This window comes from Capra hircus, chromosome 8 (genome assembly GCF_001704415.2).
Source record: "Capra hircus breed San Clemente chromosome 8, ASM170441v1, whole genome shotgun sequence".
NCBI lineage: Eukaryota > Metazoa > Chordata > Mammalia > Artiodactyla > Bovidae > Capra > Capra hircus.
Genome location: NC_030815.1, coordinates 6,948,499 through 6,973,672, shown reverse-complemented (window position 1 = coordinate 6,973,672; position 25,174 = coordinate 6,948,499). Strand labels below are relative to the sequence as shown.

Below are 25,174 nucleotides of genomic sequence, written 5' to 3'. Positions count from 1 at the left end.
CCATTAACTTAAAAATAAACTTTGTGGAAGACATAATTTGTTAAATTGCAAGAATATATCACCAAGTAACTTGGAAAATCATTTTGCAAAATTATAATATCTAGATTTCTTGAAATAACAATGTGTTATTGTATCCTGTATGATTGTGCCTATTTAGTTGTTTATATCAAGTCTTAATGGACTAGGAAAATGGTGCCATCCATTATATATTGCCCACATTTCTTCTAATATTTTGAGAAAAGTTATAGAATAATTCAGAATTGTGTCTTTCTTTCAGTATGAGTTCTGATGAAACAGACGATGTCTCTTGGCATCTAGTTTTTGTTTGCTCTATCCTGGCTCTCATGATCAAAGACTAAATTCATGTTTTTTTCAGTTGTTTTTGGAAATTTCACAGGACTTAGAAATTTCAAATGGCAAGCAGTTTCTTTGTTAACAAAAGTTGTGCTTGGGAAAAAAAATCTTGTTTGATTTACAAATGGAGCACCTGTGATGTTTCATGAGCGATCTGCTTTCTTGCTTGTTCAAAGAAAGAAGAATGTCCTGGCAAACTTGACCTATTGAACTTACAATTTCCCTGTACTTCCTCCTTAAAGCCACTAAAACAAAGAAATAAACTGAATAAGGAATGAAATGACATTAACACACAGGAAGATGAGAGGAATGGGAAATAAGAGTGACAGATGAGTGATAAGATATTTTAGGAAGCTTGAAAATGAATGCACTTGTGAAAACTGACTTCACAGAGATAGAGAAAACCTAAGACAAAATGGGGGAACCTAAAAGGATGAAAATAATGTCCTCAAATTTTTAGAAATTTGAGATAGCTAGGACATCAGAAAGAGGGGGCTAGAAAGGAGACATAAAAAACAAAGAGTTGAGGGACTTCCCTGGCAATCTAGTGGTTAAAAATTCACCTTCTGGTGCAGGGAGTGTGGGTCCAATCTCTGGTTGGGGAGCTAAGATCCCACATGCCTCTCAGCCAGAAAACCAGAGCATAAATGACAGAAGCAATATTGTAACAAATTCAATAAAAGACTTTAAAAATAGTCCACATCAAAAAGTCTTTAAAAATTAAAAAAAAAAAAATCTAATGTAAACTTTACAGGAACAACAGTGAGCCCTTTATCTTCACTTTCTTGCCCATGTTTCTCAGACTAGGATCTACTTTTATGCCTTCTGATCTGGGCAGAAAGCAGGAGGACAGAAAACTCCAACAAGGTTGTTCCCAGAGCTTCTGGAGTAGGGACTACAGGCACAGCTGGGTCTGTCAGAAGCATCACATCAAGAAAATGAGGATGGTGTGAGGTCTGCGCACTGAGTGGTGTAGCCTGTTCTCTGCCGAATGTTTAACAGGAACGGTCTACAGACAGTTGGGGAACCACCAGTGAAAAATCTGAGCAGCCATCCTATGATGGAGGAATCATGCCATTACTCAATGAATCATCTTCTGCTCATTGAATTCCAACTAGTTTTTATTACCTCATTCTTAAATGTAAACAGACATTGGAGGACATCCTATAATAATAACAGTAATTAAAAAAAGAAGCAGGGGTCAGAATAAACATGCAGAGGAAATAAAGAGCAAAAAGAAGAGAATTAAAGAGAAAAAATTACTCAAGAGAAAATGCAAGAAGCAGAAGAGACCATGAAAAGAAATCTCTGGACAGAAATGAAATAGGAAACTTTCAGGAAAGGAGCAATGAAGTCATTCAGAGCACAAGAAAGTACAGATAGTAAACTGAAGTGGAAAAAAAAATTACTGGAATATTTGAAAGATGAAATGGAGAATCTGCCAAGAAGCAGAATCCAGATACTGAGAAATAGGAAAGAAAGGATATGAAAAGTGGAGTATCAATACAGAGGGTTGATATCTGACTTGAAAAGAAATAGAGACCTCCATGAAAAATAAGGAAGAGATCCACTGTCTGCTCTGTTTAATCACTGAGAAGGACTTGGTTCTGATAAGCAGTTTGTTGAGTTTGAAGTAATAGTAGGGAATAAAAACTGAAGTGATCATTAAAGTAAGACAGTTATTAACACTAGGGTAAACAAGCACTGTCCAAGAGCTGTAATTATGGCAAACAACTAACCTTAACTATGAACACTAATTACATATTCTGCATATTCACAACATGTAAACACTGAATATTAATTTCACTGTTAATTTTTGCATAACTAAATTCTGAATTCTGCTGGAACGTTTAGTGTACATAGAGTGTGATATAAGGGAAATATACTCTTATTTTCCTTGGTAGCAAATTAATAGGAAACTTCACATATTTAAAAAGTCCAGCATAATGTGATAGCAATTTAGATACAGAATGTAAGTCCCAAACAGATTTCCAAAGAAAGTTGCCTCTGAGGAGCTAGAACTGAACTGGGGGTAGGGATGGGTGGGGCAAAGCTCTTTTCCATATGTTTTATGTAATTCTCAAGCTTCTAAATGACATCTGTGAATTACATTGATAAATTTTAAGTAAACTATATTAATAACTTCTATTATAATTTTTAATTATGTTGATAATTTTTCTTTTCTTTTTAAACATGATTTTTACTCATTTACTTGCAAGAGAAGAATTTTGCATTTATGTCAAATTTTTTTAAAAAATTGGAGTATAATTGCTTTACGACTGTGTTAGTTTCTGCTGCACAACAAAGTGAATCTGCTGTATGTAAACATATATTCCCTCCCTCTTGGAGTGAAATGCTTTTCAAGTGAAGGTGTTGGGACAAGACACATGATTTTGGATTGTCAAGTTTGGGATTTGACTTTATTCTGCTTACAGAGTTAGCTTAGTATGTACTTCATGGGTACTGACTGCCAACACAGGTCCCTGGGATCAGAGACAGGAATGAATTACTCACTGCAGCCAAGCAGCATGCGCCTCAGCACATTGGCCCAACTTCTGCATTGTCCTCAGGTCTCCTGGGAACAACACAGCAGACACAGATGGACACAACACATCCAGGGATCTGCCACACAATTGTGGACACTGAGACTGGGGAATCCACTGCTTTCATAGCAAGCAGCAAGCAAGCCTTCTCTTTGTCCACGGGAATGTGATCTCATCTCTCAGAATTAGCAGCTACACAAACAACCCTGAGAAATAAATGGTTCAGGAGAAAGGATCGTCAGAGCCTTCCATTCTTAATAGACTCAACAGGAGGTAAATTTACTTACTGGCTGTGGTTTGGGACAGGTCTCTTTACCTGTGAAAGGGTCATTTTTCTTCTTACATGCATGATGGTGAAAATATTTGCAGTCATCTACGTAAATCACCTGGATAGTGCCAGGCATACAATTAGCACTAAAGCTTTTATTTTTATCTTTCTGAAGAGAAAATAAAACCCCCAAAAGTTTAAATTCTGGTCTTTTCCAGAATCCATAAATGAGCAAATTTGTGAACTTTTGTGAATTGTCAGTCTAAGCCTGGGTTTTATCACTTGTGAAATGGGAATGGTAAATCCTCATCACTAGATAATAAGCACATTATTGGCAGTTCAGTGCTTCCTTTACTAACACTGCAAATGCACACCAAGACATCCAACTGTACTGTTTATACCACAGAAGCATGATTGTATTAACCGTCCAATACCAGGAAGAAACTTTCAGTTCAGTTCAGTTCAGTTCAGTTCAGTTCAGTAGCTCAGTCGTGTCCAACTCTTTGCGACTCCATGAATCGCAGCATGCCATCACCAGCTCCCGGAGTTCACTCAGACTCATGTCCATCGAGTCAGTGATGCCATCCAGCCATCCCATCCTCTGTCGTCCCCTTCTCCTCCTGCCCTAAATCCCTCCCCACGTCAGAGTCTTTTCCAACGAGTCAACTCTTCACATGAGGTGGCCAGAGTACTGGAGTTTCAGCTTTAGCATCATTCCTTCCAAAGAAATCCCAGGGCTGATCTCCTTCAGAATGGACTGGTTGGATCTCCTTGCAGTCCAAGGGACTCTCGAGTCTTCTCCAACACCACAGTTCAAAAGCCTTAATTCTTCGGCGCTCAGTCTTCTTCACAGTCCAACTCTCACATCCACACATGACCAGAGGGAAAACCATAGCCTTGACTAGATGGACCTTTGTTGGCAAAGTAATGTCTCTGCTTTTGAATATACTGTCTAGGTTGTTCATAACTTTTCTTCCGAGGAGTAAGCGTCTTTTAATTTCATGGCTGCAGTCACCATCTGCAGTGATTTTGGAGCCCCCAAAAGTAAAGTCTGACACTGTTACCAGTTTCCCATCTATTTTTAAATAAAAAAGCAAACTTATTTCACTTGATGCTTTTAAAAATTTTTCTAAAAATTTGTTTTTAATTGAAAGATAATTACTTTACAGAACTTTGTTGTTTTCTGTCAAACATCAACATGAATCATCCATAGATATACATATGTCCCCTCCCTCTTGAACCTCCCTCCCATCTCCCTCCCCATCCCACCACTCTAGGTTGATACAGAGTCCCTGTTTGAGTTTCCTGAGCCATATAGCAAATTCCCATTGGGTATCTATTTCACATATGGTAATGTAAGTTTCCATGTTACTCTTTCCATACATCCCACGCTCTCCTCCCCTCTTCCTGTGTCTGTAAGTCTGTTCTCTGTGTCTGTTTCTCCACTGCTGCCTTGCAAATAAATTCATGGGTACCATCTTTCTAGATTCCATATACATGCATTAATATATGATATTTATCTTTCTCTTTTTGAACAAACCGCATGTCTTTTACCTTAATAACATATAGTGTATGAAAATCATCATTTTTTACATTACAGAAATGCACATTTTCAAAGTCATTAATTAGAGAACTCATTTTCATGAAAAGCATTCTAATGCCCTTGAAAGGCAGTAGACTTAAAGGTTAAAGGCATAGAATCTACAGCTAGACTCTCAGGTCTATTGATTCAGCTCTATCAATTTCTGCTTTACATATCAGGAGAGTTAAGTCTTAATCTCCTCATCTCTCAGTAAAGGTAGCATCACTTACCTGAAAATTCATATTAAGAAATAAATGAATTAAGACATATATGAAGTGTTTAAAACAGTGCCTACCACACAGTAAGCAAAAAGTGTTACCTAGTATGATATTACAGATAATATTTCAATGCTTATAGTTGAGGCAACTGTCCTTATAACAGTACATTTAGAAATATTAAAAACTAATAAAATCCTTATTGTTTGCAAATAAAGCCTAAAGTGGAGTCAAAAAGCCATTTTACAAAATACTTCAGTTAATGGTTGGGACCACATACTCTGGGCAAACAAGCAATGCTTGTTTGAAATTGGTAATACCTTGATTTTAATGAGGTGAATTGTTTAGAATAGATTACAGTCATAGTCTTTTTTTTTTTTTTTTTTGACATTGCTGCTTAACTAAGCCAAGATGTTTTAAGGGAAAATGAAAGAAACACACATCCTGTTTGCGTGTCTTGTTTCAGAAAAGAGAACGCCATGTCCTCTCTTACACAGTATTTCCTAAACCGTAGAATGTGATTAATTACATCTTGACTTAGTTTTCTTTTGATGTGGTCAGGACAAATCTTTAATTTATATGTTTTAATAAAGAAATGCAGGATCACACTCACCAAGGTGACACATTTTTTCATCCCTGTGCTGTTAAAGAAGCTATTGTATTATACCTTAAACAAAAAGAAAGTCAACAAATGGATTTTTATTCAGGGTATGATTTATGACAGAAATCCTACAAACAGTGTTTTTCATTGCCAAATAATTCCTTCTAAGTATCTTTTTTTTTAAAAAAAAGAATTATGCAATGTCCATTTTTTATTTTACACCAGAAAAATACCAAAGATATGAATTTGACATCACATGCATGGTGAGAGCCTGGAAAAATTCTAAGAATGCTATTTACTTCCATACAAAAGGTCACAGAAGTAATTCTCTAAGCCAATATTTGAAACTGGCTGGCTAGAGAGTCTTGGATGTTTGGGAAATTAATGAGTGTACGTTCAAATTGTACTTGTGCATATACTTCTAATAAACCTTTTCACAAGACAGAGAACATTGTGTCCAGCAGATTTTACAATTGCCTTCTGAAGAGAGAATTTTGCAGATGGACAATATCACACTTGCAGGATCACTTAACCTAGCTGAGTTAGGAGAAAACTTGCTTTTGAAGAATCAATTCTGTGGGTTCTTTTAGTGTGCTGTGGACTCTAACTTGAATGAATTGTCAGATGATCCCCTGGGACTCTTAAAAATTCAGCAGCTTCACCCTCTGTCAGCTTATGCCTCTCAAATGACGTCACTGGGACCCTACCAAGAGTATTCACTGTCAGATGTACATCATTATAGCTTTATGTCTATGGCCCACATAAAAAATGCTACTTCAGAGAATGTGGTTGCATTTAGTAGAGCTGATGGTTATTTTTTGCTAAAACTTAAGTTTTTAAATAAGTGATTTAATCCTGTCATCTTTGTGTGCATACTGTATAATTTGGGGGAGGAGGAAATGGGGAGGCCTGGGGTAGTGAGAATGTGCTAGTAATCCTTAATAACTAATGCTGATTGTTTACTAGGTGTCAAGCACTTGACTGAGCATTTCACAGATTAACTAATATATTGCTCACAACCTCTCTCCAGAATAGGTATTATTATTACCTTCCTTTTGGAGAAGTGAAAACTGAAATAGAGTGAAATGACATAATTGGAGACCATAAATTCTTTGGTCACAGAGTTTAGATGAATGACTCAGCCTACGATGTCCACTAATACACTGCATTTCAGTGGGAAAGCTTTTCAATAAAAGGGGCTGGCTAGATGGCACCCCACTCCAGTACTCTTGCCTGGAAAATCCCATGGATGGAGGAGCCTGGTAGGCTGCAGTCCATGGGGTCGCTGAGGGTCAGACACGACTGAGTGACTTCACTTTCACTTTTCACTTTCATGCATTGGAGAAGGAAATGGCAACCCACTCCAGTGTTTTTGCCTGGAGAATCCCAGGGACGGGGGAGCCTGGTGGGCTGCCGTCTATGGGGTCGCACAGAGCTGGACACGACTGAAGTGACTTAGCAGCAGCCGCAGAGATTTCTTAGAAAAGAACTTCATTTGAATAAATTTGGATTTATTTGGATGTGGACTTCTTTTTCTCATATCCAGAAACTACAAATTATTGGTAATCCATGAAGATAGATAATCCCTGAAGTCATGTACTCTTTAAAGGAAAAAAAAAAATCGAGCAGTGAATTACCTGGAAAGTCAACATTATAATACATTCTGACATGAGGAAAAGTAGGGTTCACCATCATGTCATCTCACTTTGTGTGAAGTCACATCAAAAGTTTGTTTGCTGAACACAGAATATGTCACACGTGTCTGAGAGGGCTATTTTGTGGACCTAATACAATGTGGTGAAATGCTCTAATTCCACAACAGGGAAGCCCTAATAATGAGAATTTTGGAGTCCTCTAGATCCAGAGATTTTTTCCCGCTGGATGTTCACTGAGAAGATCTTCAGTGTAGTTACAAAGACAGTAAAAGATGTCACATGAAATTACTTTCTGGCACTCAGCCTTTTCACATCCAGATTCCAAACCTTGGATCTATTGGGTTGGCCAAAAAGTTTGTTTGGGTTTTTTGGTAATATCTTATGGAAAAACCTAAATGAACTTTTTGGTCAACCAATACTTGCCTCAATGATGTTTTCCCTATGATATGGGGGAATTTTGTCTTTGGGGCTTTGGCATCAATTTTATAAAGCTTACTCTCAAATATCTTTTTAAAAAGGGTCTTTTCTGGAAATAGAGACCACTCTTAGATATCTCCAGTACTATCTAAAGGAAAGCATAAATATAAAAATAAATAACTGTGATTAGATGTTTATATATACAACTTTTCTTTCCTCCAAAACTAGATTTATTTAAAGGTTATTTCACACTATATATACAAGCTGGAGCAAATTTTCTTGAGTAGATGTTAGCCACAACCTAAACAGCATTGTTTTCCATTGTATCCTGAATAGTAGAATATTAACATGATATAATAAATTTCTTTATAAAATGATTACTTTGAATTCTTTCAGGTTGACATTAACACTCTCCTGTCCAATGGATCTCAAGAATTTTCCGATGGATGTACAAACATGTATAATGCAACTGGAAAGCTGTAAGTAAGAATAACATAAGTTTTCCTTAATATTTATAAACAATAGTAGATATAGATTTCTCTCAGAATACTCGCTGAACATCATTCTCAGAACACCATCTCACCCTCCTTCTCTCAGAATTCCCTTATACTCTTTCTCATGGATAATGAAATCAAACCCTCCCTCACTCAGATATCCTTTCACCAAACTTCTCAAAGTTATTTCTGTTATCATTCTTCTAAAAATTACCTCTGATTCTTTCAGAATTCTGCAGACCCTCTTTCTCTCAGAATTCCCTCAGACTCTGCTTACTCTCAGAATTCTCTTGGAATCTCCTTCTATCTCTCACATTTCCCTGACTCTCAATCTTTCTCCCAGAATTACATGGAATCTCATTCTTCACAATAATATCTCAAATCTCATTTTCTCAAAATTGAATTTCAATTTCAAGGTGTAAAAATTCCCTCATACTCACCTATAAGCAGGATTCCTTTCACTAAAGGAAACCTGACAGAAAGACTGAAATAAGTATAAAATTCCTTCACTCAGAATTCCCTCCTATAAACCTCACTCAGAATTTACTCAGAAAAGTCCTACTTTCTCTCAGAAATCTTTCATTCTGTCAGATTTCCCTCAAAGAAAAGTCCTTCTTTCTGTCAGAAATCTCCTCTCTCTCAGGTTCCCCTAGAAGAGACTTTCTGTCTGTCTAAAGACAGAAAGAAAGACAGAAAGAAATCTCCGTCTTTCTGTTAGGTTTCTATAAAATAAGTGAAAGTGAAAGTGAAGTCGCTCAGTCGTGTCCGACTCTTTGTGACCCCATGAACTGTAGCCTACCAGGCTCCTCTGTCCATGAGATTTTCCAGGCAAGAGTGCTGGAGTAGGTTGCCATTTCCTTCTCCAGGGGATCTTCCCAACCCAGGAACTGAACCCGGGTTTACCTGCATTGCAGGCAGACGCTTTACCATCTGAGCCACCAGGGAAGCTTTTATAGATAGCATCTTTCTATCAGGTTTCTATCACAAAGAAATCCTTCTTTCTGTCAGAAGTCTCCCTTTTTTTTTTTTTCCTATCATGTTTCCATCAAAGAAAAGTCCTTCTTTTTGGCATATCTCTTCTTTCTATCAGGTTTCAATCAGAAAGGGTTACCCTGATATTCAGTTGGTAAAGAACCCTCCTGCAATGCAGGAGGCCCCAGATTGAATCCTGGGTCAGGAGATCTGCCAGAGAAGGGATAGGCTACCCACGCCAGTATTCTTAGGCTTCCCTTGTGGCTCAGCTGGTAAAGTATCTGCCTGTAATGTGGGAGACCTGGGTTTGATCCCTGGGTTGGGAAGATCCCCTGGAGAAGAGAAAGGCTACCCACTCTAGTCTTCTTGCCTGGAGAATTCCATGGACTGGGGTTGCAAAGAGTTGGACACAACTGAGCAACTTTTACTTCAATCAGAAAAGTCCCTCCTTCTGTCAGAAATTGCCTTCTTTCTGTCAGGTTTCACTCACAAAGAAAACCTTACTTTAGTCAGAAATCTCCTTCTTTAAGTCAGCTTTCCTCAGAAAAGTCCCTCTCTAGCCAGAAATCAGCTTCTTTCTGTCAGGTTTCTCTCGCAGGAAAAATCTTCTTTTTGGAAGAAAACATCTTCTTTCTTTCAGTATCCCTCAGAAATATTCTTTCTGTCAGAATAGCCTTCTTTCTGTCAGGATTCTCTCCCAGAAAAGACCTTTCTGTCAGAAAACTTCTTTTCATCAGGTTTCCCTCAGAAACGTTCTTCTTTCTGTCAGGTTTCCCACGCCGCCCCGCCCCACCCGCCCCCCCAAAAAACCCACATTCTTTCTGTCAGAAATCTCCTTTTTTCTGTCAGATTTTCCTCAGAAACGTCCTTCTTTCTGTCAATAAAGAACTTCTTCCTGTCTGATATCTCCTTTCTGGCAGTTTTCCCTCAGGAACATCCTTCTTTCTGTCAGAAATTCTTTCTGTCAGGTTTCTCTCCCAGAAAAGACCACCTTTCTATCAGAAATCACCTTCTTTGTGTCAGGTTTCCCTCAGAATCATCCTCTTTTTCTGTCAGAAATTATCTTCTTTCTGCCACATTTCTCTCCCAGAAAAGACCTTCTTTCTGTGCGATATCTCCTTTCTGTTAGGTTTCCCTCAGAACACCCTTCTTTCTGTCAGAAATCTCCATCTTTCCATTAGGTTTCCCTCAGAAATGTCTTTCTTTCTGTCAGAAATTTCCTTCTTTCTGTCAGATTTTGCTCCCAGGAAAGACATTTCTGTCAGAAACTTTCTTCTTTCCATCAGGTTTCCCTCAGAAACATCCTCCTTTCTGTCAGGTTTCTCTCCCCGAAAACATACTCCGTCAGAAATCTTCTTTATGTTAGGTTTCGCTCAAAAATGTCTTTCTTTCTGTCAGAAATTGCCTTATTTTTGTCAGGATTCTCTCCCAAAAAAGACCTTTTGGTCAGAAAACTCCTTTTCATCAGCTTTCCCTTAGAAACATTCTTCTTTCTGTCAGAAGTTCCCTTCTTTCTTTTAGGTTTATCCCCCCCAAAACACATTCTTTCTGTCAGAAATCTTTGAGTCAGGATTCACTCAGAAACATCCTTCTTACTGTCAGAAATCTCCTTCTTTCTGTCAGGTTTCTTTCCCAGAAAAAACCTTCTTTCTGTCAGAAATCCCCTTCTTTGTGTCAGGATTCCCTCAGAATTGTCCTTTTTTTTTCTGTCATAAATTGCTTTCTTTCTGTCAGGTTTCTCTCTGAGAAAAGACTTTCTTTCTGTCAGGTATCTCTTTCTTTCTGTTAGGTTTCCCTCAGAAATACCCTTCTTTCTGTCAGAAATCTCCATCTTCCCATCAGATTTCCCTCAGAAATGGCCTTCTTTCTGTCAGAAAGTGCCTTCTTTCTGTCAGGTTTCTCTCTGAGAAAAGACCTTTTTCTGTCAGAAATACCCTTCTTTGTGTCAAGTTTCTGTCCCAGAAAAGACCTTCTATCTGTCTGATATCTCCTTCTTTCTGTCAGGTTTCCCTCAGAAACATCCTTCTTTCTGTCAGAAATCATCTTCTTTCCATCAGATTTCCCTCAGAAATGTCCTTTTTGTCAGAAATTGTCTTCTTTCTGTCAGGTTTATCTCCAAGAAAAAAAAAAAAACCTTATTTCTGTCTGGAATCTTCTTTCCATTAGATTTCCCTTAGACACATCCTTCTTTCCGTCATTTGTCAGAAATCACCCTCTTTCTGTGAGGTTTCTCTCCTAGAAAAAGACATTCTTTCTGTTAGAAATCTCCTCCTTTGTGTCAGGTTTCCCTCAGAAGCATCCTTCTTTCTGTCAGAAATAGCCTTCTTTCTGTCGGGTTTCTTCAGAAAAACATTTTCTTTCTGTCAGAAATCTCCTTGCTATCTAGTTTCTATCTGAATTCTCTTTTTTTTTCCCCCAAAAATATTCTAGAAAAAAACATGTAAAAAATTAGTAGATTTATAACAATTGATGATATATATTATTTGTCTTTTAGTTTCTTTTTTCTGACATTTACTGGAAAGACATGTTATTTTGCACCTGTTATGGATTGGTATCTGTCTTACACTCTATACACTTTATATTGCTATTTAAAGTAAATTTCAAACTAGAAATGCCATTTTTTAAGATTAAGAAATATCTATTCTCTTTATACTCATCAATGGTAAAATGGATGCTAACATTGAAAAATATGGTACTTTTTTAAATGAAGCGTGTGCTGGAATCCAAACATTGTTATGTGTTATTTCTCATACACACAACAGAACTGTTGTTATTGTCATGTTTCCACCTGTATAAATTGTTACTTTGAGTATTTTTACCCCAATTTATCGAGGTGGTAAGTACAAACTACACCTTCTTTCTGTCAAGTTTCTTTCCCAGAAAAGACCTTCTTTCTGTCAGAAATCTCCTTCTGTCAGGTTTCCCTCAAAAATGTCCTTCTTTCTGTCCAAAATATTAACACATGAAAATTTTAGGTCCTTTTCTTTCTTTAAACTTATCTGTTTATTACCCCAAACTTGGTTGGTTTTAAGTTTTTAATGCCATACACAAAGGCGACATTATATAATATTTTTGTGAAAAATATTATTTGTGAAAAATGATTTTGTGAAAAATCATATTTAGAAAAAAATGCCTGTTTGACATATTCTTTTAGAAAAAAACTGCAGCTGGAACTTCAGAATTGGTGGCGAGAGTCCAGGGCTGTAGTGTGGTGAATCTGCCACTAGAGGGCATGCCTACTTCATAGGGGGACTTGCTGCCAACCCTGCACCCTGGTTTTCTCTTAAAGTAAGGAAGTGCAAATACCTATTTCTCTGGTAATAAAATTTAGCAGGAATATAATATAATATCTTCTTGTTAAATTTAAATACATTATATAAGTAAGTGGATTAATTTCATTAATATAAGTTAATTAATGTGAATATATTAATTTACTCAATTAATATTTACATTTTATTAACTTAAATATAGGGCTTCCCTAGTGGCTCAGAGGTTAAAGCATCTGCCTGCAATGCAGGAGACCTGGGTTCAATCCCTGGGTCAGGAAGATCCCCTGGAGAAGGGAATGGCAACCCACTCCAGTATTCTTGCCTGGAGAATCCCATGGATGGAGGAGCCTGGTGGGCTACAGTCCACGGGGTTGCAGACTTGGACACGACTAAGCGACTTCACTTTCACTTTCAACTTAAATATTGATCACACCCATGGATAAATTAAATGAAAGGAAAAAAAATTTAGTTTTAATTGGAAGAGCTATTTAGCAATAAGAATGGGAGGTTGGAGTTGGGAGTAGGAAGCAATACAGGATTCCTAGCAGTGTTGATTTGTAACTCTACCTTGAAGGCATTCTAAAGACAGGTATCTTTGTTGCAAAATTAGGTACATGGAGAGTATGGAGGAAAAAAAACCATATGAAAAATAGTCTAAGACAGACTGGTTCCCTAATTATTAATTTAAGAATACTAAATATTATCCAATAGTGAGGAGCTGTGGAAGATTTAGGAGCAAGAACATGAGTTGGTTGGTTAATATTATGCTCTTGAAGATTCTCTCATACAGATGAACCAAGTTATTTAAGAAGGTTCCATAATATTCCAATAAAAAGAATAAAAGTAGGAGCAAAGAGGAGCAGTATGGAAGGTATATACAATACAGATTGATGCTGTAGAGGAAGCAAAATGTTATCTTTACCTTCTTAGGCTCCTCAGCCTTGGCCTGAAAATTAAGCAGAAATAAAATATGAACAGAAGAAAAGGATACACATTTATCTAATATAAGTTTTACAGAAGGAAATGAATAGCCAAGGAAGTGGCAAAGCCTAAATTCTTTTATACCAGGTTAAACAAAGAAAAGCGAGAAACGGTTGTGGAAAAGTGATGCTATGTGAGGAAGCGAAAGGAAGATGAGAATTATTTTAACAAGATCTGTACAGAATTCTCTTGGCTTTGATCCCCTGTTGAAGAGTGTTTCTTTTTCTCCTAGTACAAGGAGTACATCTTTACATGGACGTTTTTAATCTACTGTTTTCAGAAAGAAAAGGAGAGATTAGAATGCCCTTCTCACACCTGCTGTTTTCCAGGTGCCTTTAGCTTAAAATCATTCTTCTGCCGAAGAGGCATATTTTAGGGGTACATATTCCACTGTTTTCATTTACTTCAATACAAAGTGGAATGCAAAGTCTCTGAGTGCCCAGTTAGTCAGAGACAAAGAGCTTAGATAAGTAGAATCATTTTGGAAATACTGACAGAGGAAAAAACAGAATGAGAAGTAAATGTTAAGAGGAATATTGATAAATCCAGTCTTAATATATTTGTGATTTGGGAAAGGTACATAAAAAGCCAAAGGAAGGAGTTAGCACTGAAGATGTGCTGTTTTTTGTAATATAATTTTAATTGAAGGATAATTACATTACAATGTTGTGTTGATCTCTGCTGTGCCACAAGGTGAATCAGCTATAAGTGTACACATTATTCCTTCCCTCTGGAGCCTCCCTCCCACGCCCCATCCCACCTCTCCAGTTCATCACAGACACAGAGCTGAGCTCACTGTGTTATGAAGAGGTACTGTTATGAGCCATCTACAGAGTAGTTCAACAAGATGAAATTTCCAAAGGAGAGAGTATAGAGATGCAAGCAAACCCACAAAGAAGAACCAACTCTTAAGAAAGACCTACATTTAGAGGTTGCTGTTGTTCCGTTGCTCATATGTGTCCAACTCTTTGCTACCCCATGGACTGAAACATGGGGTAAAGACAGGCTTCCCTGTCTTTTACAGTCTCCCAGGGTTTGCTCAAGTTCATGTCCATTGAGTCAGTGATGCTATCTAACCATCTCATCTTCTGCCATCCCCTTCTCCTCCGCCCTCAATCTTTCCCAGCATGAGGGTCTTTTTCAATGAGTTGGCTCTTTGCATCAGGTGGCCAAAGTATTGGAGTCTCAATGTCCTTTCAATGAATATTCAGGTTTGACTGGTTTGATCACCTTGCAGTCTAAGGCACTCTCAAGAATCTTCGCCAGCACCACAATTTGAAAGCATCAATTCTTCTTTCAGCTCTCACATCTATACACAAATACTTAAAAAAACATAGCTTGACGATATGGACCTTTGTTGACAAAGTGATGTCTGTGCTTTTTAATACACTCTCTAATTTGGTCATTGCTTTCTTTCCAAGGAGCAAGTGTCTTTTAATTTCATAGTTGCAGTCATCATCCACAGTGACACTGGAGCCCAAGAAAATAAAATCTGGCATTGCGTCTACTTTTTTCCTTTTCTATTTGCCATGAAGTGATGGGAGCAGATGCCATGATCTTAGTTTTTAGAATGTTGAGTTTTAAGCCAGCTTTTTCACTCTCCTCTTTCATTCTCATCTAGAGGCTCTTTTGTTCGTATTTGCTTTCTGCCATTAGAGGGGTATCATCTGCATATCTGAGGTTGTTGATATTACTCCTCGCAATCTTGATTTTAGCTTGTGGTTCATCCAGCCGGCATTTCGCATGATATACTCTGCTGCTACTAAGTCACTTCAGTCGTGTCTGACTCTGTGCGACCCCATAGATGGCAGCCCACCAGGCTCCCCTGTCCCTGGGATTCTCCAGGCAAGAACACTGGAGTGGGTTGCCATTTCCTTCTCCAGTGAGTGAAAGTGAAAAGTGAAAGGGAAGTCGCTCAGTCATGTCCGACTCTTCGTTGCATATGTTAACTAAACAAAATGACAATATACAGCCTTGTCCTACTCTTTTCACAATTTTGAACCAGTCAGTTGTTCCATGTAGGGTTCTAAGTGTTGCTTCTTGATCTGCATATAGGTTTCTCAGGAGATAGGTAAAGTGGTCTGGTATTCCCATCTCTTTAAGAATTTTCCAGTTTTTTTTTTTTTTTGATCCATACAGTCAAAGGCTTTAGCATAGTCAATAAAGCAGAAGTAGATGTTTTTCTTGTATTCTTTTCCTTTTTCTATGATCCAATGAATGTTGGCAATTTGATTTGTGGTTCCTCTGCCTTTTCTCAACTCAGCTTATACGTCTGGAAGTTCTGGGTTCATGTACTATGGAAGCCTAGTTTGAAGGATTTTGAGTATAACTTCGCTAGCATGTGAAATGAGCGCAACTGTATGGTGAGGAGGAGGGAGTGGCAAACCACTCCAGCATTCTTGCTGCGGGAACCCCATGGAGAGTATCAAAAGGAAAAATGGAAACTGTACCCTTAGATTAACCTGAAATGCTGAATCCTATCACTGAGAATTCCATTGAAATAAAGGAAGAATGTGGTCCATTTATATGGCCCAAGTTCAGATGTTTCCTTTATGAAATCTAGAGGCCTGTCGCACAGTCCAGGGGTCCCCATCCTCCAGGATCCAATGCCTGATGATCTGAGGCAAAACTGATGGAATAACAATAGAAATGAAGTACACAACGAATGTAATGAGCTTGAATCGTTCCCAAACCATCTCTTCCTCCCCCTGGTCTGTGGAAATATTGTCCTCCTCAAAAATGGTCCCTGGTGCCAAAAAGGTTGGAGACCACTGCCATGGTCTACTTATTCCTCAAATCTCAACAGAGTTTTACCCAACTGCTTTTATTTACCCCAAATTTTAACTTACCATTTTCTTCTGGTCTTGAATATCCTTCTTTCAACCTCAGAAGAGAATTCTGAAATAAATACAGTAAATGCTTGCTTTGGGTTGAAAAGAAATTGTGTTAGCTTATTTTTCCTTCTTTGTAGTAGTCATTTTTTTACTCTCCAAGTCCAGCCAGAAAATACAGGCCAGTTACTTTGACAATTTGCATTTTCCAAAATTTACATCAGAAGAAGCCTAATAAAATATAGCATTCTACAATGAAGCCCTGTTTTTCACTAAGAGTTTTATTTAATTTTAAAATAAGCTATAATTTGCACCCCAATTTTTGCTGGCAATATATAAAACTGAGTGGCATTTCTAGTGAAGATGAACTAAATATTAAAGTGATCACTAACTTTGCTTCTCAGAATGAGATGTACTAGTTTAGTTTACTGAAGTTTAAGATTCAATACATGATTCACTTATTTTTAATTGACTGTATGAAGTAAAACTTAGGGCTATCTTTTAAAAAAATAAATTTTCATTGATATTGCTGTTTTACTTATAAAAGCATCTTACTTGTTTCCTTCATAAGTAGCTAATCTACGAGGGAAGGAAACACAGGTATTTTATAATTTAGACTACGCCCCTAAGGAATTTACAGTGCAAAGCAACATGCAGAAATAGGGGTAAGGAAAAAAAAAGATTTAGTTTTCAGCTTTCATTTATGTCATAAAGAAACTTTCTAAATGGGCAATTTTTTCCCCCTAGTTAAAAAAAGGAATAGAGGATATTTTTAATCTTGAAAGAATATTGGATAGTACTTTCTTTGAGTCATAATAAAGCTTTCTTGTTCATTAAAAGACAGTGTTGACTTTAAAAAATGTACTACATGAGAGTTGTGAGTTAAATTTTATTTGGGACAAAATGAGGACTTAGCCCAGAATACATATCAGAGAGCTCTGAGACACTGTTCCAAAGAGCCAAAGCGGCAGCGGGGGAATGGGTATGTATGTAATTTTGGTGAAGAGGGAATACATGCAATCAAACACATATTTTTTTTATAGAAGGTTTCTGTTAGTCACAAGAAGCAGTCATCTCCATGAAGGATTGTAGTGCTTTTATAGTTATGAGGAAATCAGAGAATTGGGCTCATAAAATTGGCTCCTGAAAATATCTATCTGAAGACCTGTTCTGCCAGTTTTTGCTTGAGCACAGATTGCCTCATTCCCATTCTCCACCCTGAACTCCGTTCAATGGGTGTTGAAGATCAGCAGCTGCAGCAGCACATGATTTAATCTTTGTAGAGGGCTTCCCAGGTGGCTCAGTGGTAAAGAATCCACCTGCCAATGCAGGAGGTGCAGGAGATATGGGTTCAATCCCTGGGTTGGGAAGATCCGCTGGAGAAGAGAAGGGTAACCCACTCCAGTATTCTTGCCTGGAGAATTCTGTGGACAGAAGAGCCTCAGCAGGCTATAGTCCATGGGGTCACAAAGAGTCAGACACGACTGAGTGACTAACACTTTCTTTCAGAGGTAAATAGCAAGTGCCTATATCAATAACCTCAGATATGCAGATGACACCACCCTTATGGCAGAAAGTGAAGAGGAACTAAAAAGCCTCTTGATGAAAGTGAAAGAGGAGAGTGAAAAAGTTGGCTTAAAGCTCAACATTCAGAAAATGAAGATCATGGCATCTGGTCCCATCACTTCATGGGAAATAGATGGGGAAACAGTAGAAACAGTGTCAGACTTTATTTTTTTGGGCTCTAAAATCACAGCAGATGGTGACTGCAGCCATGAAATTAAAAGAAGCTTACTTCTTGGAAGAAAAGTTATGACCAACCTAGACAGCATATTCAAAAGGAGAGACATTACTTTGCCGACTAAGGTCCGTCTAGTCAAGGCTATGGTTTTTCCAGTAGTCATGTATGGATGTGAGAGTTGGACTGTGAAGAAGGCTGAGCACAGAAGAATTTTGAACTGTGGTGTTGGAGAAGACTCTTGAGAGTCCCTTGGACTGCAAGGAGATCCAACCAGTCCATTCTGAAGGAGATCAACCCTGGGATTTCTTTGGAAGGAATGATGCTAAAGCTGAAGCTCCAGTACTTTGGCCACCTCATGCGAAGAGTTGACTCATTGGAAAAGACCCTGATGCTGGGAGGGATTGAGGGCAGGAGGAGAAGGGGATGACCGAGGATGAGATGGCTGGATGGCATCACTGACTCGATGGACATGAGTCTGAGTGAACTCCGGGAGATGGTGATGGACAGGGAGGCCTGGCGTGCTGCGATTCATGGGGTCGCAAAGAGTCGGACACGACTGAGTGACTGAACTGAATGGAACTGATGGTAAGTGCCAATTTGTAGTTGGAGACAGTATGGCATAGGATACGTAAGCTATCACTATATCCATAAACAGTATAATTCTGCGTTTCACATCTAAAGAAGAATGTAGGTAACAAAAGAGGAAAACATCACCAGAGAAGTTAAAGAAATTTTAATTATTCAATTTGGAAAAGAAAATATGAGGAAAAAATTCATTGATGAAAGAATTCTTTCTGCAAAGGACAGCTTAAGTCCCTAAAATTACAGTAAAAGTTACTTATAAGAGTTAAAATGAATAAAAATTACTGACTGAAATTTTAAGAAGCTTTTGAAATATGCTTTCATGAGGTTTTCGAATAGATATGTCTAAAATAGATTAGAGTTCTTTGTTATTTAATTTTTCAGATTCATTTTGAAACCATGTCCGATAAGATTCAGACTGGTTGCTCTGCAATTTATGTTAAGACTAATTTTTTAAAAGGTTACAGTTATTTCCTAATAATCTCTATTGTTATTCAAGCTCTTTCATAACTTTAAAAAAGTGTGAATATTATTCAAAATAATATTATGCTTTTTGCCTGGCTAGTTAGAGATACAAATTGTTCTTATTTTCTGAGTAGTTATTACTTAAGCCTCTGTGGTTACAATGGTGGTTAGAAAGCAAGTTTTCGCAAGACAAAAATATTCACTAATGAACTGACTAACTACTTGGAAAATCAGTTCCCGCTTAAACATTAAATAGTCCATTCTATTTAACACATTTATTTAACATATTCTATTTAACTCTTCTAATATGTCCATATATTTGTAATTTGAATTTTGCTAATTATCAGATATTCTGAGTGTTTGACAATATAATAAAAGACCATGTAGTCACAAATCTTTCAAAAAGATAATGTCACAATTGTTTTATATTCATTCAGTTCAGTTCAGTTCAGTCGCTCAGTTGTGTCCGACTCTTTGCGACCCCATGAATCGCAGCACGCCAGGCCTCCCTGTCCATCACCATCTCCCGGAGTTCACTCAGACTCACGTCCATCGAGTCCGTGATGCCATCCAGCCATCTCATCCTCTGTTGTCCCCTTCTCTTCCTGCCCCCAATCCCTCCCAGCATCAGGGTCTTTTCCAATGAGTCATCTTTTCGCATGAGGTGGCCAAATTACTGGAGTTTCAGCTTTAGCATCATTCCTTTCAAAGAAATCCCAGGGTTGATCTCCTTCAGAATGGACTGGTTGGATCTCCTTGCAGTCCAAGGGACTCTCAAGAGTCTTCTCCAACACCACAGTTCAAAAGCATCAAATCTTTCTTTATGCTCCAACTCTCACATCCATACATGATTACTGGAAAAACCATAGCTTTGACTAGACGGCCCTTTGTTGGCAAAGTAATGTCTCTGCTTTTTAATATGCTGTTTAGGTTGGTCATAGCTTTTCTTCCAAGGAGCAAGAATCTTTTAATTTCATGGCTGCCATCACCATCTGCAGTGACTTTGCAGCCAAGAAAATAAAGTCTGTCAGTGTTTCCATTGTTTCCCCATCTATTTACCATAAAGTGATGGGACCAGATAGTATGATCTTAGTTTTTTGAATGTTGAGTTTTAAACCAGCTTTTTCCACTCCTTTCACTTTCATCAAGAGGCTCTTTAGTTCTTCTTTGCTTTCTGCCGTAAGGGTGGTGTCATCTGTGTATCTGAGGTTATTGATATTTCTCCCTGCAAACTTGATTTCAGTTGTGCTTCTTCTTGCCTGGCATTTCACATGATGTAGTCTGCATATAAGTTAAATAAGCAGGGTGACAATATACAGCTTTAATGTACTTCTTTACCAATTTGGAAAATCTGCCTACAATGCAGGAAACCTGGGTTCAATTCCTAGGTCGAGAAGATACTCTGGAGAAGGAAATGGCAACCCACTCCAGTTTTCTTGCCTGGAGAATCCCATAGACAGAGAAGCCTGGCAGGCTACATGGGGTTGTAAGAGTTGGACACGACTTAGTGACTAAACCTAAACCTTACCATATGGACCCAGTCTGTAATTTCATGTCCAGTTCTAACTGTTGCTTCTTGACCTGCATACAGATTTCTCAGGAGGCAGGTCAGGTGGCCTGGTAGTCCCATCTCTTTAAGAATTTTCCACAGTTTGTTGTGATCCACACAGTTAAAGGCTTGGGCATAGTCAATAAAGCAGACATTTTTCTGGAACTCTCTTGCTTTTTCTATGACCCAACAGATGTTGGCCATTTGAGCTCTGATTCCTCTGCCTTTTCTAAATCCAGCTTGAACATCTGGAAGTTCTTGGTTAACGTGCTCTTGAAGCTTGGCTTGGAGAATTTTGAGCATTACTTTACTAGCATGTGAGATGAATGCAATTGTGCGGTAGTTTGAGCATTCTTTGGCATTGCTTTTCTTTGGGATTGGAATGAAAACTGACTTTTTCCACTCCTGTGGCCACTGCTGAGTTTTCCAAATTTGCTGGCATATTGAGTACAGCACTTTCACAGCATCATCTTTGAGGATTTGAAATAGCTCAACTGGAATTCCATCACCTCTACTAGCTTTGTTCATAGTGATGCCCCCTGGACTCTGCATTCCTGGATGTCTGGCTCTAGGTGAGTGATCACACCACTCTGGTTACCCGGGTCATAAAGATCTTTTTGTATAGTTCTTCTGTGTATTCTTGCCACCTCTTCTTAAGCACCTCTGCTTCTGTCAAGTCCATACCATTCTGTCTTTTATTGTGCCCATCTTTGCTTGAAATATTCCCTTGGTATCTCTAATTTTCTTGAAGAGATCTCTAGTCTTTCCCTTTCTATTGTTTTCCTCTATTTCTTTTCACTGATCACTGAGGAAGGCTTTCTCATCTCTGCTATTCTTTGGAACTCTGTATTCAGATGGGTATACCTTTCCTTTTCTCCTTTGCCTTTAGCATCTCTTCTTTTCTCAGCTATTTGTAAGGCCTCCTCAGACAACCATTTTGCCTTTTTGCATTTCTTTTTCTTGGAGATGTTCTTGATCACTGCCTCCTGTACAATGTCACGAACCTCTGTCCATAGTTCTTCAGGCACTCTGTCTGTCAGATCTAATCCCTTGCATCTCTTTGTCACTTCCACTGTATGATCATAAGGGGTTTGATTTAGGTCATACCTGAATGGTCTAGTGGTTTTCCCTACTTCTATTTAAGTCTGGATTTGGCAATAAGGAGCTCATGATCTGAGCCACAGTCAGCTCCCAGCCTTGTTTTTGCTGACTGTATAGAGCTAATCCATCTTTGGCTGCAAAGAATATAATCAATCTGATCTCAAATTTGACCATCTGGTGACGTCCATGTGTAGAGTCATTTCTTGCATTGTTGGAAGAAGGTGTTTGCTATGACCAGTGTGTTCTCTTGGCAAAACTCTGTTAGCTTTTGTCCTGCTTCACGTTTCCTAGCTCAAACTTGCCTGTTACTCCAGGTATCTCTTGACTTCCTACTTATGCATTCTAGTCTCCTATGATGAAAAGGATGTCTTTTTTTGGTGTTAGTTCTGGAAGGTCTTGTAGGTCTTCATAGAACCATTCAACTTCAGCTTTTTCGGCATTAGTGGTTGTGGCATGGAGTTGGTTTACTGTGATATTGAATGGTTTTCCTTGGAAACGAACAGAGATTATTCTGTCATTTTTTAGATTTCACTCAAGTACTGCATTTTGGACTTTTGTTGACTATGAGTGCTACTCCATTTCTTCAAAAGGATTCTTGCTGACTGTAGTGGATATAATAGTCATCTGAATTAAATTCGTCCATTCCAGTTCATTTTAGCTCACTGATTCCTAAAATGTCTATGTTCACTCTTGGCATCTCCTATTTGACCACTTCCAAACTGAAGTGACTTAGCAGCAGCAGCAGTATCTTCCCTAGTGGCTTAGAGGTTAAAGTGTCTGCCTCCAATGCAGGAGACCTGGGTTCAATCCCTGGGTCAGGAAGATCCCCTGGAGAAGGAAATGGTAACCCACTCCAGTATTCTTGCCTGGAGAATCCCATGGACGGAGGAGCCTGGGAGGCTACAGTCCATGGCGTCACGAAGAGTCAGACACGACTGAGCGACTTCACTTACTTCACTTAGTTTACCTTGATTCATGAACCTAACTTTCCAGGTTCCTGTTCAATATTTTTCTTTACAGCATCAGACTTTACTTCCCTTCCGTCACCAGTCACTTCCACATTTGGGTGCTGTTTTTGCTTTGGCTCAGCCTCTTCATTCTTTTTGGAGTTATTTCTCCACTCTTCTCCAGTAGCATATTGGGCACCTGCTGTCCTAGGGAGTTCATCTTTCAGTGTCATATCTTTTTGCCTTTTCATACTCTTCATGGGGTTCTCAAGGCAAGAATACTGAAGTGGTTTGCCAATCCCTTCTCCAGTGACCACATTTTTTTCAGACCTCTCCACCATGACCCGTCTTGGGTGGCTCTACACAGCATGGTTCATAGCTTCAGAGGTTAAAGCCTCTGCCTGGAATGTGGAAGACCTGGGTTCAATCCCTGGGTCAGGAAGATCCCTTGGAGAAGAAAATGGCAACCCACTCCAGTATTCTTTCCTGGAGAATCCCATGAACGGAGGAGCCTGGGGGGCTACAGTCCACGGGGTCGCAAAGAGTCGGACACGACTGAGCGACTTCACTTTCATGTTCAAGAGGCTTATCAGTTCAGTTCAGTTGCTCAGTCGTGTCCGACTCTTTGCAATCCCATGAATCGCAGCACGCCAGGCCTCCCTGTCCATCACCATCTCCCAAAGTTCACTCAGACTCACGTCCATCGAGTCCGTGATGCCATCCAGCCATCTCATCCTGGGTCGTCCCCTTCTCCTCCTGTCCCCAATCTCTCCCAGCATCAGAGTCTTTTCCAATGAGTCAACTCTTCGCATGAGGTGTCCAAAGTACTGGAGCTTCAGCTTTAGCATCAGTCCTTCCAAAGAAATCCCAGGGCTGATCTCCTTCAGAATGGACTGGTTGGATCTCCATGCAGTCCAAGGGACTCTCAAGAGTCTTCTCCAACACCACAGTTCAAACGCATCAATTCTTCTGTGCTCAGCCTTCTTCACAGTCCAACTCTCACATCTATACATGACCACAGGAAAAACCATAGCCTTGACTAGATGGACCTTTTCGACAAACTAATGTCTCTGCTCTTGAATATACTATCTAGGTTGGTCATAACTTTTCTTCCAAGGAGTAAGCATCTTTTAATTTCATGGCTGAAGTCACCATCTGCAGTGATTTTGGAGCCCCCAAAAATTAAGTCTGACACTGTTTCTACTGTTTCCCCATCTATTTCCCATGAAGTGATGGGACCAGATGCCATGATCTTCACTTTCTGAATGTTGAGCTTTAAGCCAACATTTTCACTCTCCTCTTTCACTTTCATCAAGAGGCTTTTTAGTTCCTCTTCACTTTCTGCCATAAGGGTGATGTCATCTGCATATCTGAGGTTATTGATATTTCTTCCGGCAATCTTGATTCCAGCTTGTGTTTCTTCCAGTCCTGCATTTCTCATGATGTACTCTGCATAGAAGTTACATAAGCAGGGGGACAATATACAGCCTTGACGTACTCCTTCTCCTATTTGGAGCCAGTCTGTTGTTCCATGTCCAGTTCTAACTGTTGCTTCCTGACCTGCATACAGATTTCTCAAGAGGCAGGTCAGGTGGTCTGGTATTCCCATCTCTTTCAGAATTTTCCACAGCTTCTTGTGATCCACACAGTCAAAGGCTTTGGCATAGTCAATAAAGCAGAAATAGATGTTTTTCTGGAACTCTCTTGCTTTTTTGATGATCCAGTGGATGTTGGCAATTTGATCTCTGGTTCCTCTGCCTTTTCTAATACCAGCTTGAACATCAGGGAGTTCACAGTTCACGTATTGCTGAAGTCTGGCTTGGAGAATTTTGAGCATTACTTTACTAGCGTGTGAGATGAATGCAATTTTGTGGTAATTTGAGCGTTCTTTGGCATTGCCTTTCTTTGGAATTGGGATGAAAACGGACCTTTTCCAGTCATGTGGCCACTGCTGAGTTTTCCAAATTTGCTGACATATTGAGTGCAGCACTTTCACAGCATCATCTTTCAGGATTTGAAACAGCTCAACTGGAATTCCATCACCTCCACTAGCTTTGTTCATAGTGATGCTTTCTAAGGCCCACTTGACTTCACATTCCAGGATGTCTGGCTCTAGATTAGTGATCACATCATCATGATTATCCGGGTCATGAAGATCTTTTTTGTATAGTTCTTCCATGTATTCTTGCCACCTCTTCTTAATATCTTCTGCTTCTGTTAGATGCAGACCATTTCTATCCTTTATTGAGCCCATCTTTGCATGAAATGTTCCCTTGGTATCTCTAATTTTCTTGAAGAGATCTCTAGTCTTTCCCATTCTGTTGTTTTCCTCTATTTCTTTGCATTGATCGCTGAAGAAGCCTTTCTTATCTCTTCTTGCTATTCTTTGGGACTGTGCATTCAGATGCTTATATCTTTCCATTGGAGAAGGGAATGGCAAGCCACTTCAGTATTCTTGCCTTGAGAACCCCATGAACAGTAGGAAAAGGCAAAATGATAGGATACCAAAAGAGGAACTCCCCAGGTCATTAGGTGCCCAATAAGCTACTGGAGATCTGTGGAGAAATAACTCCAGAAAGAATGAAGGGATGGAGCCAAAGCAAAAAC

At 38.9% G+C, this 25,174-nt stretch overlaps 1 protein-coding gene across 2 annotated transcripts in view; it reads left to right on the top strand.

Moving 5' to 3' along the window:
• Window positions 1–25,174, top strand: part of GLRA3 (glycine receptor alpha 3) — a 175,883-nt gene that overhangs the window by 97,745 nt on the left and 52,964 nt on the right. For both annotated transcript variants that reach the window (XM_018052791.1, XM_018052792.1), the window contains exon 5: window positions 8,032–8,114. In XM_018052791.1, coding sequence (XP_017908280.1) covers window positions 8,032–8,114 — 83 coding nt within the window. The remainder of the gene's footprint in view (window positions 1–8,031; window positions 8,115–25,174) is intronic.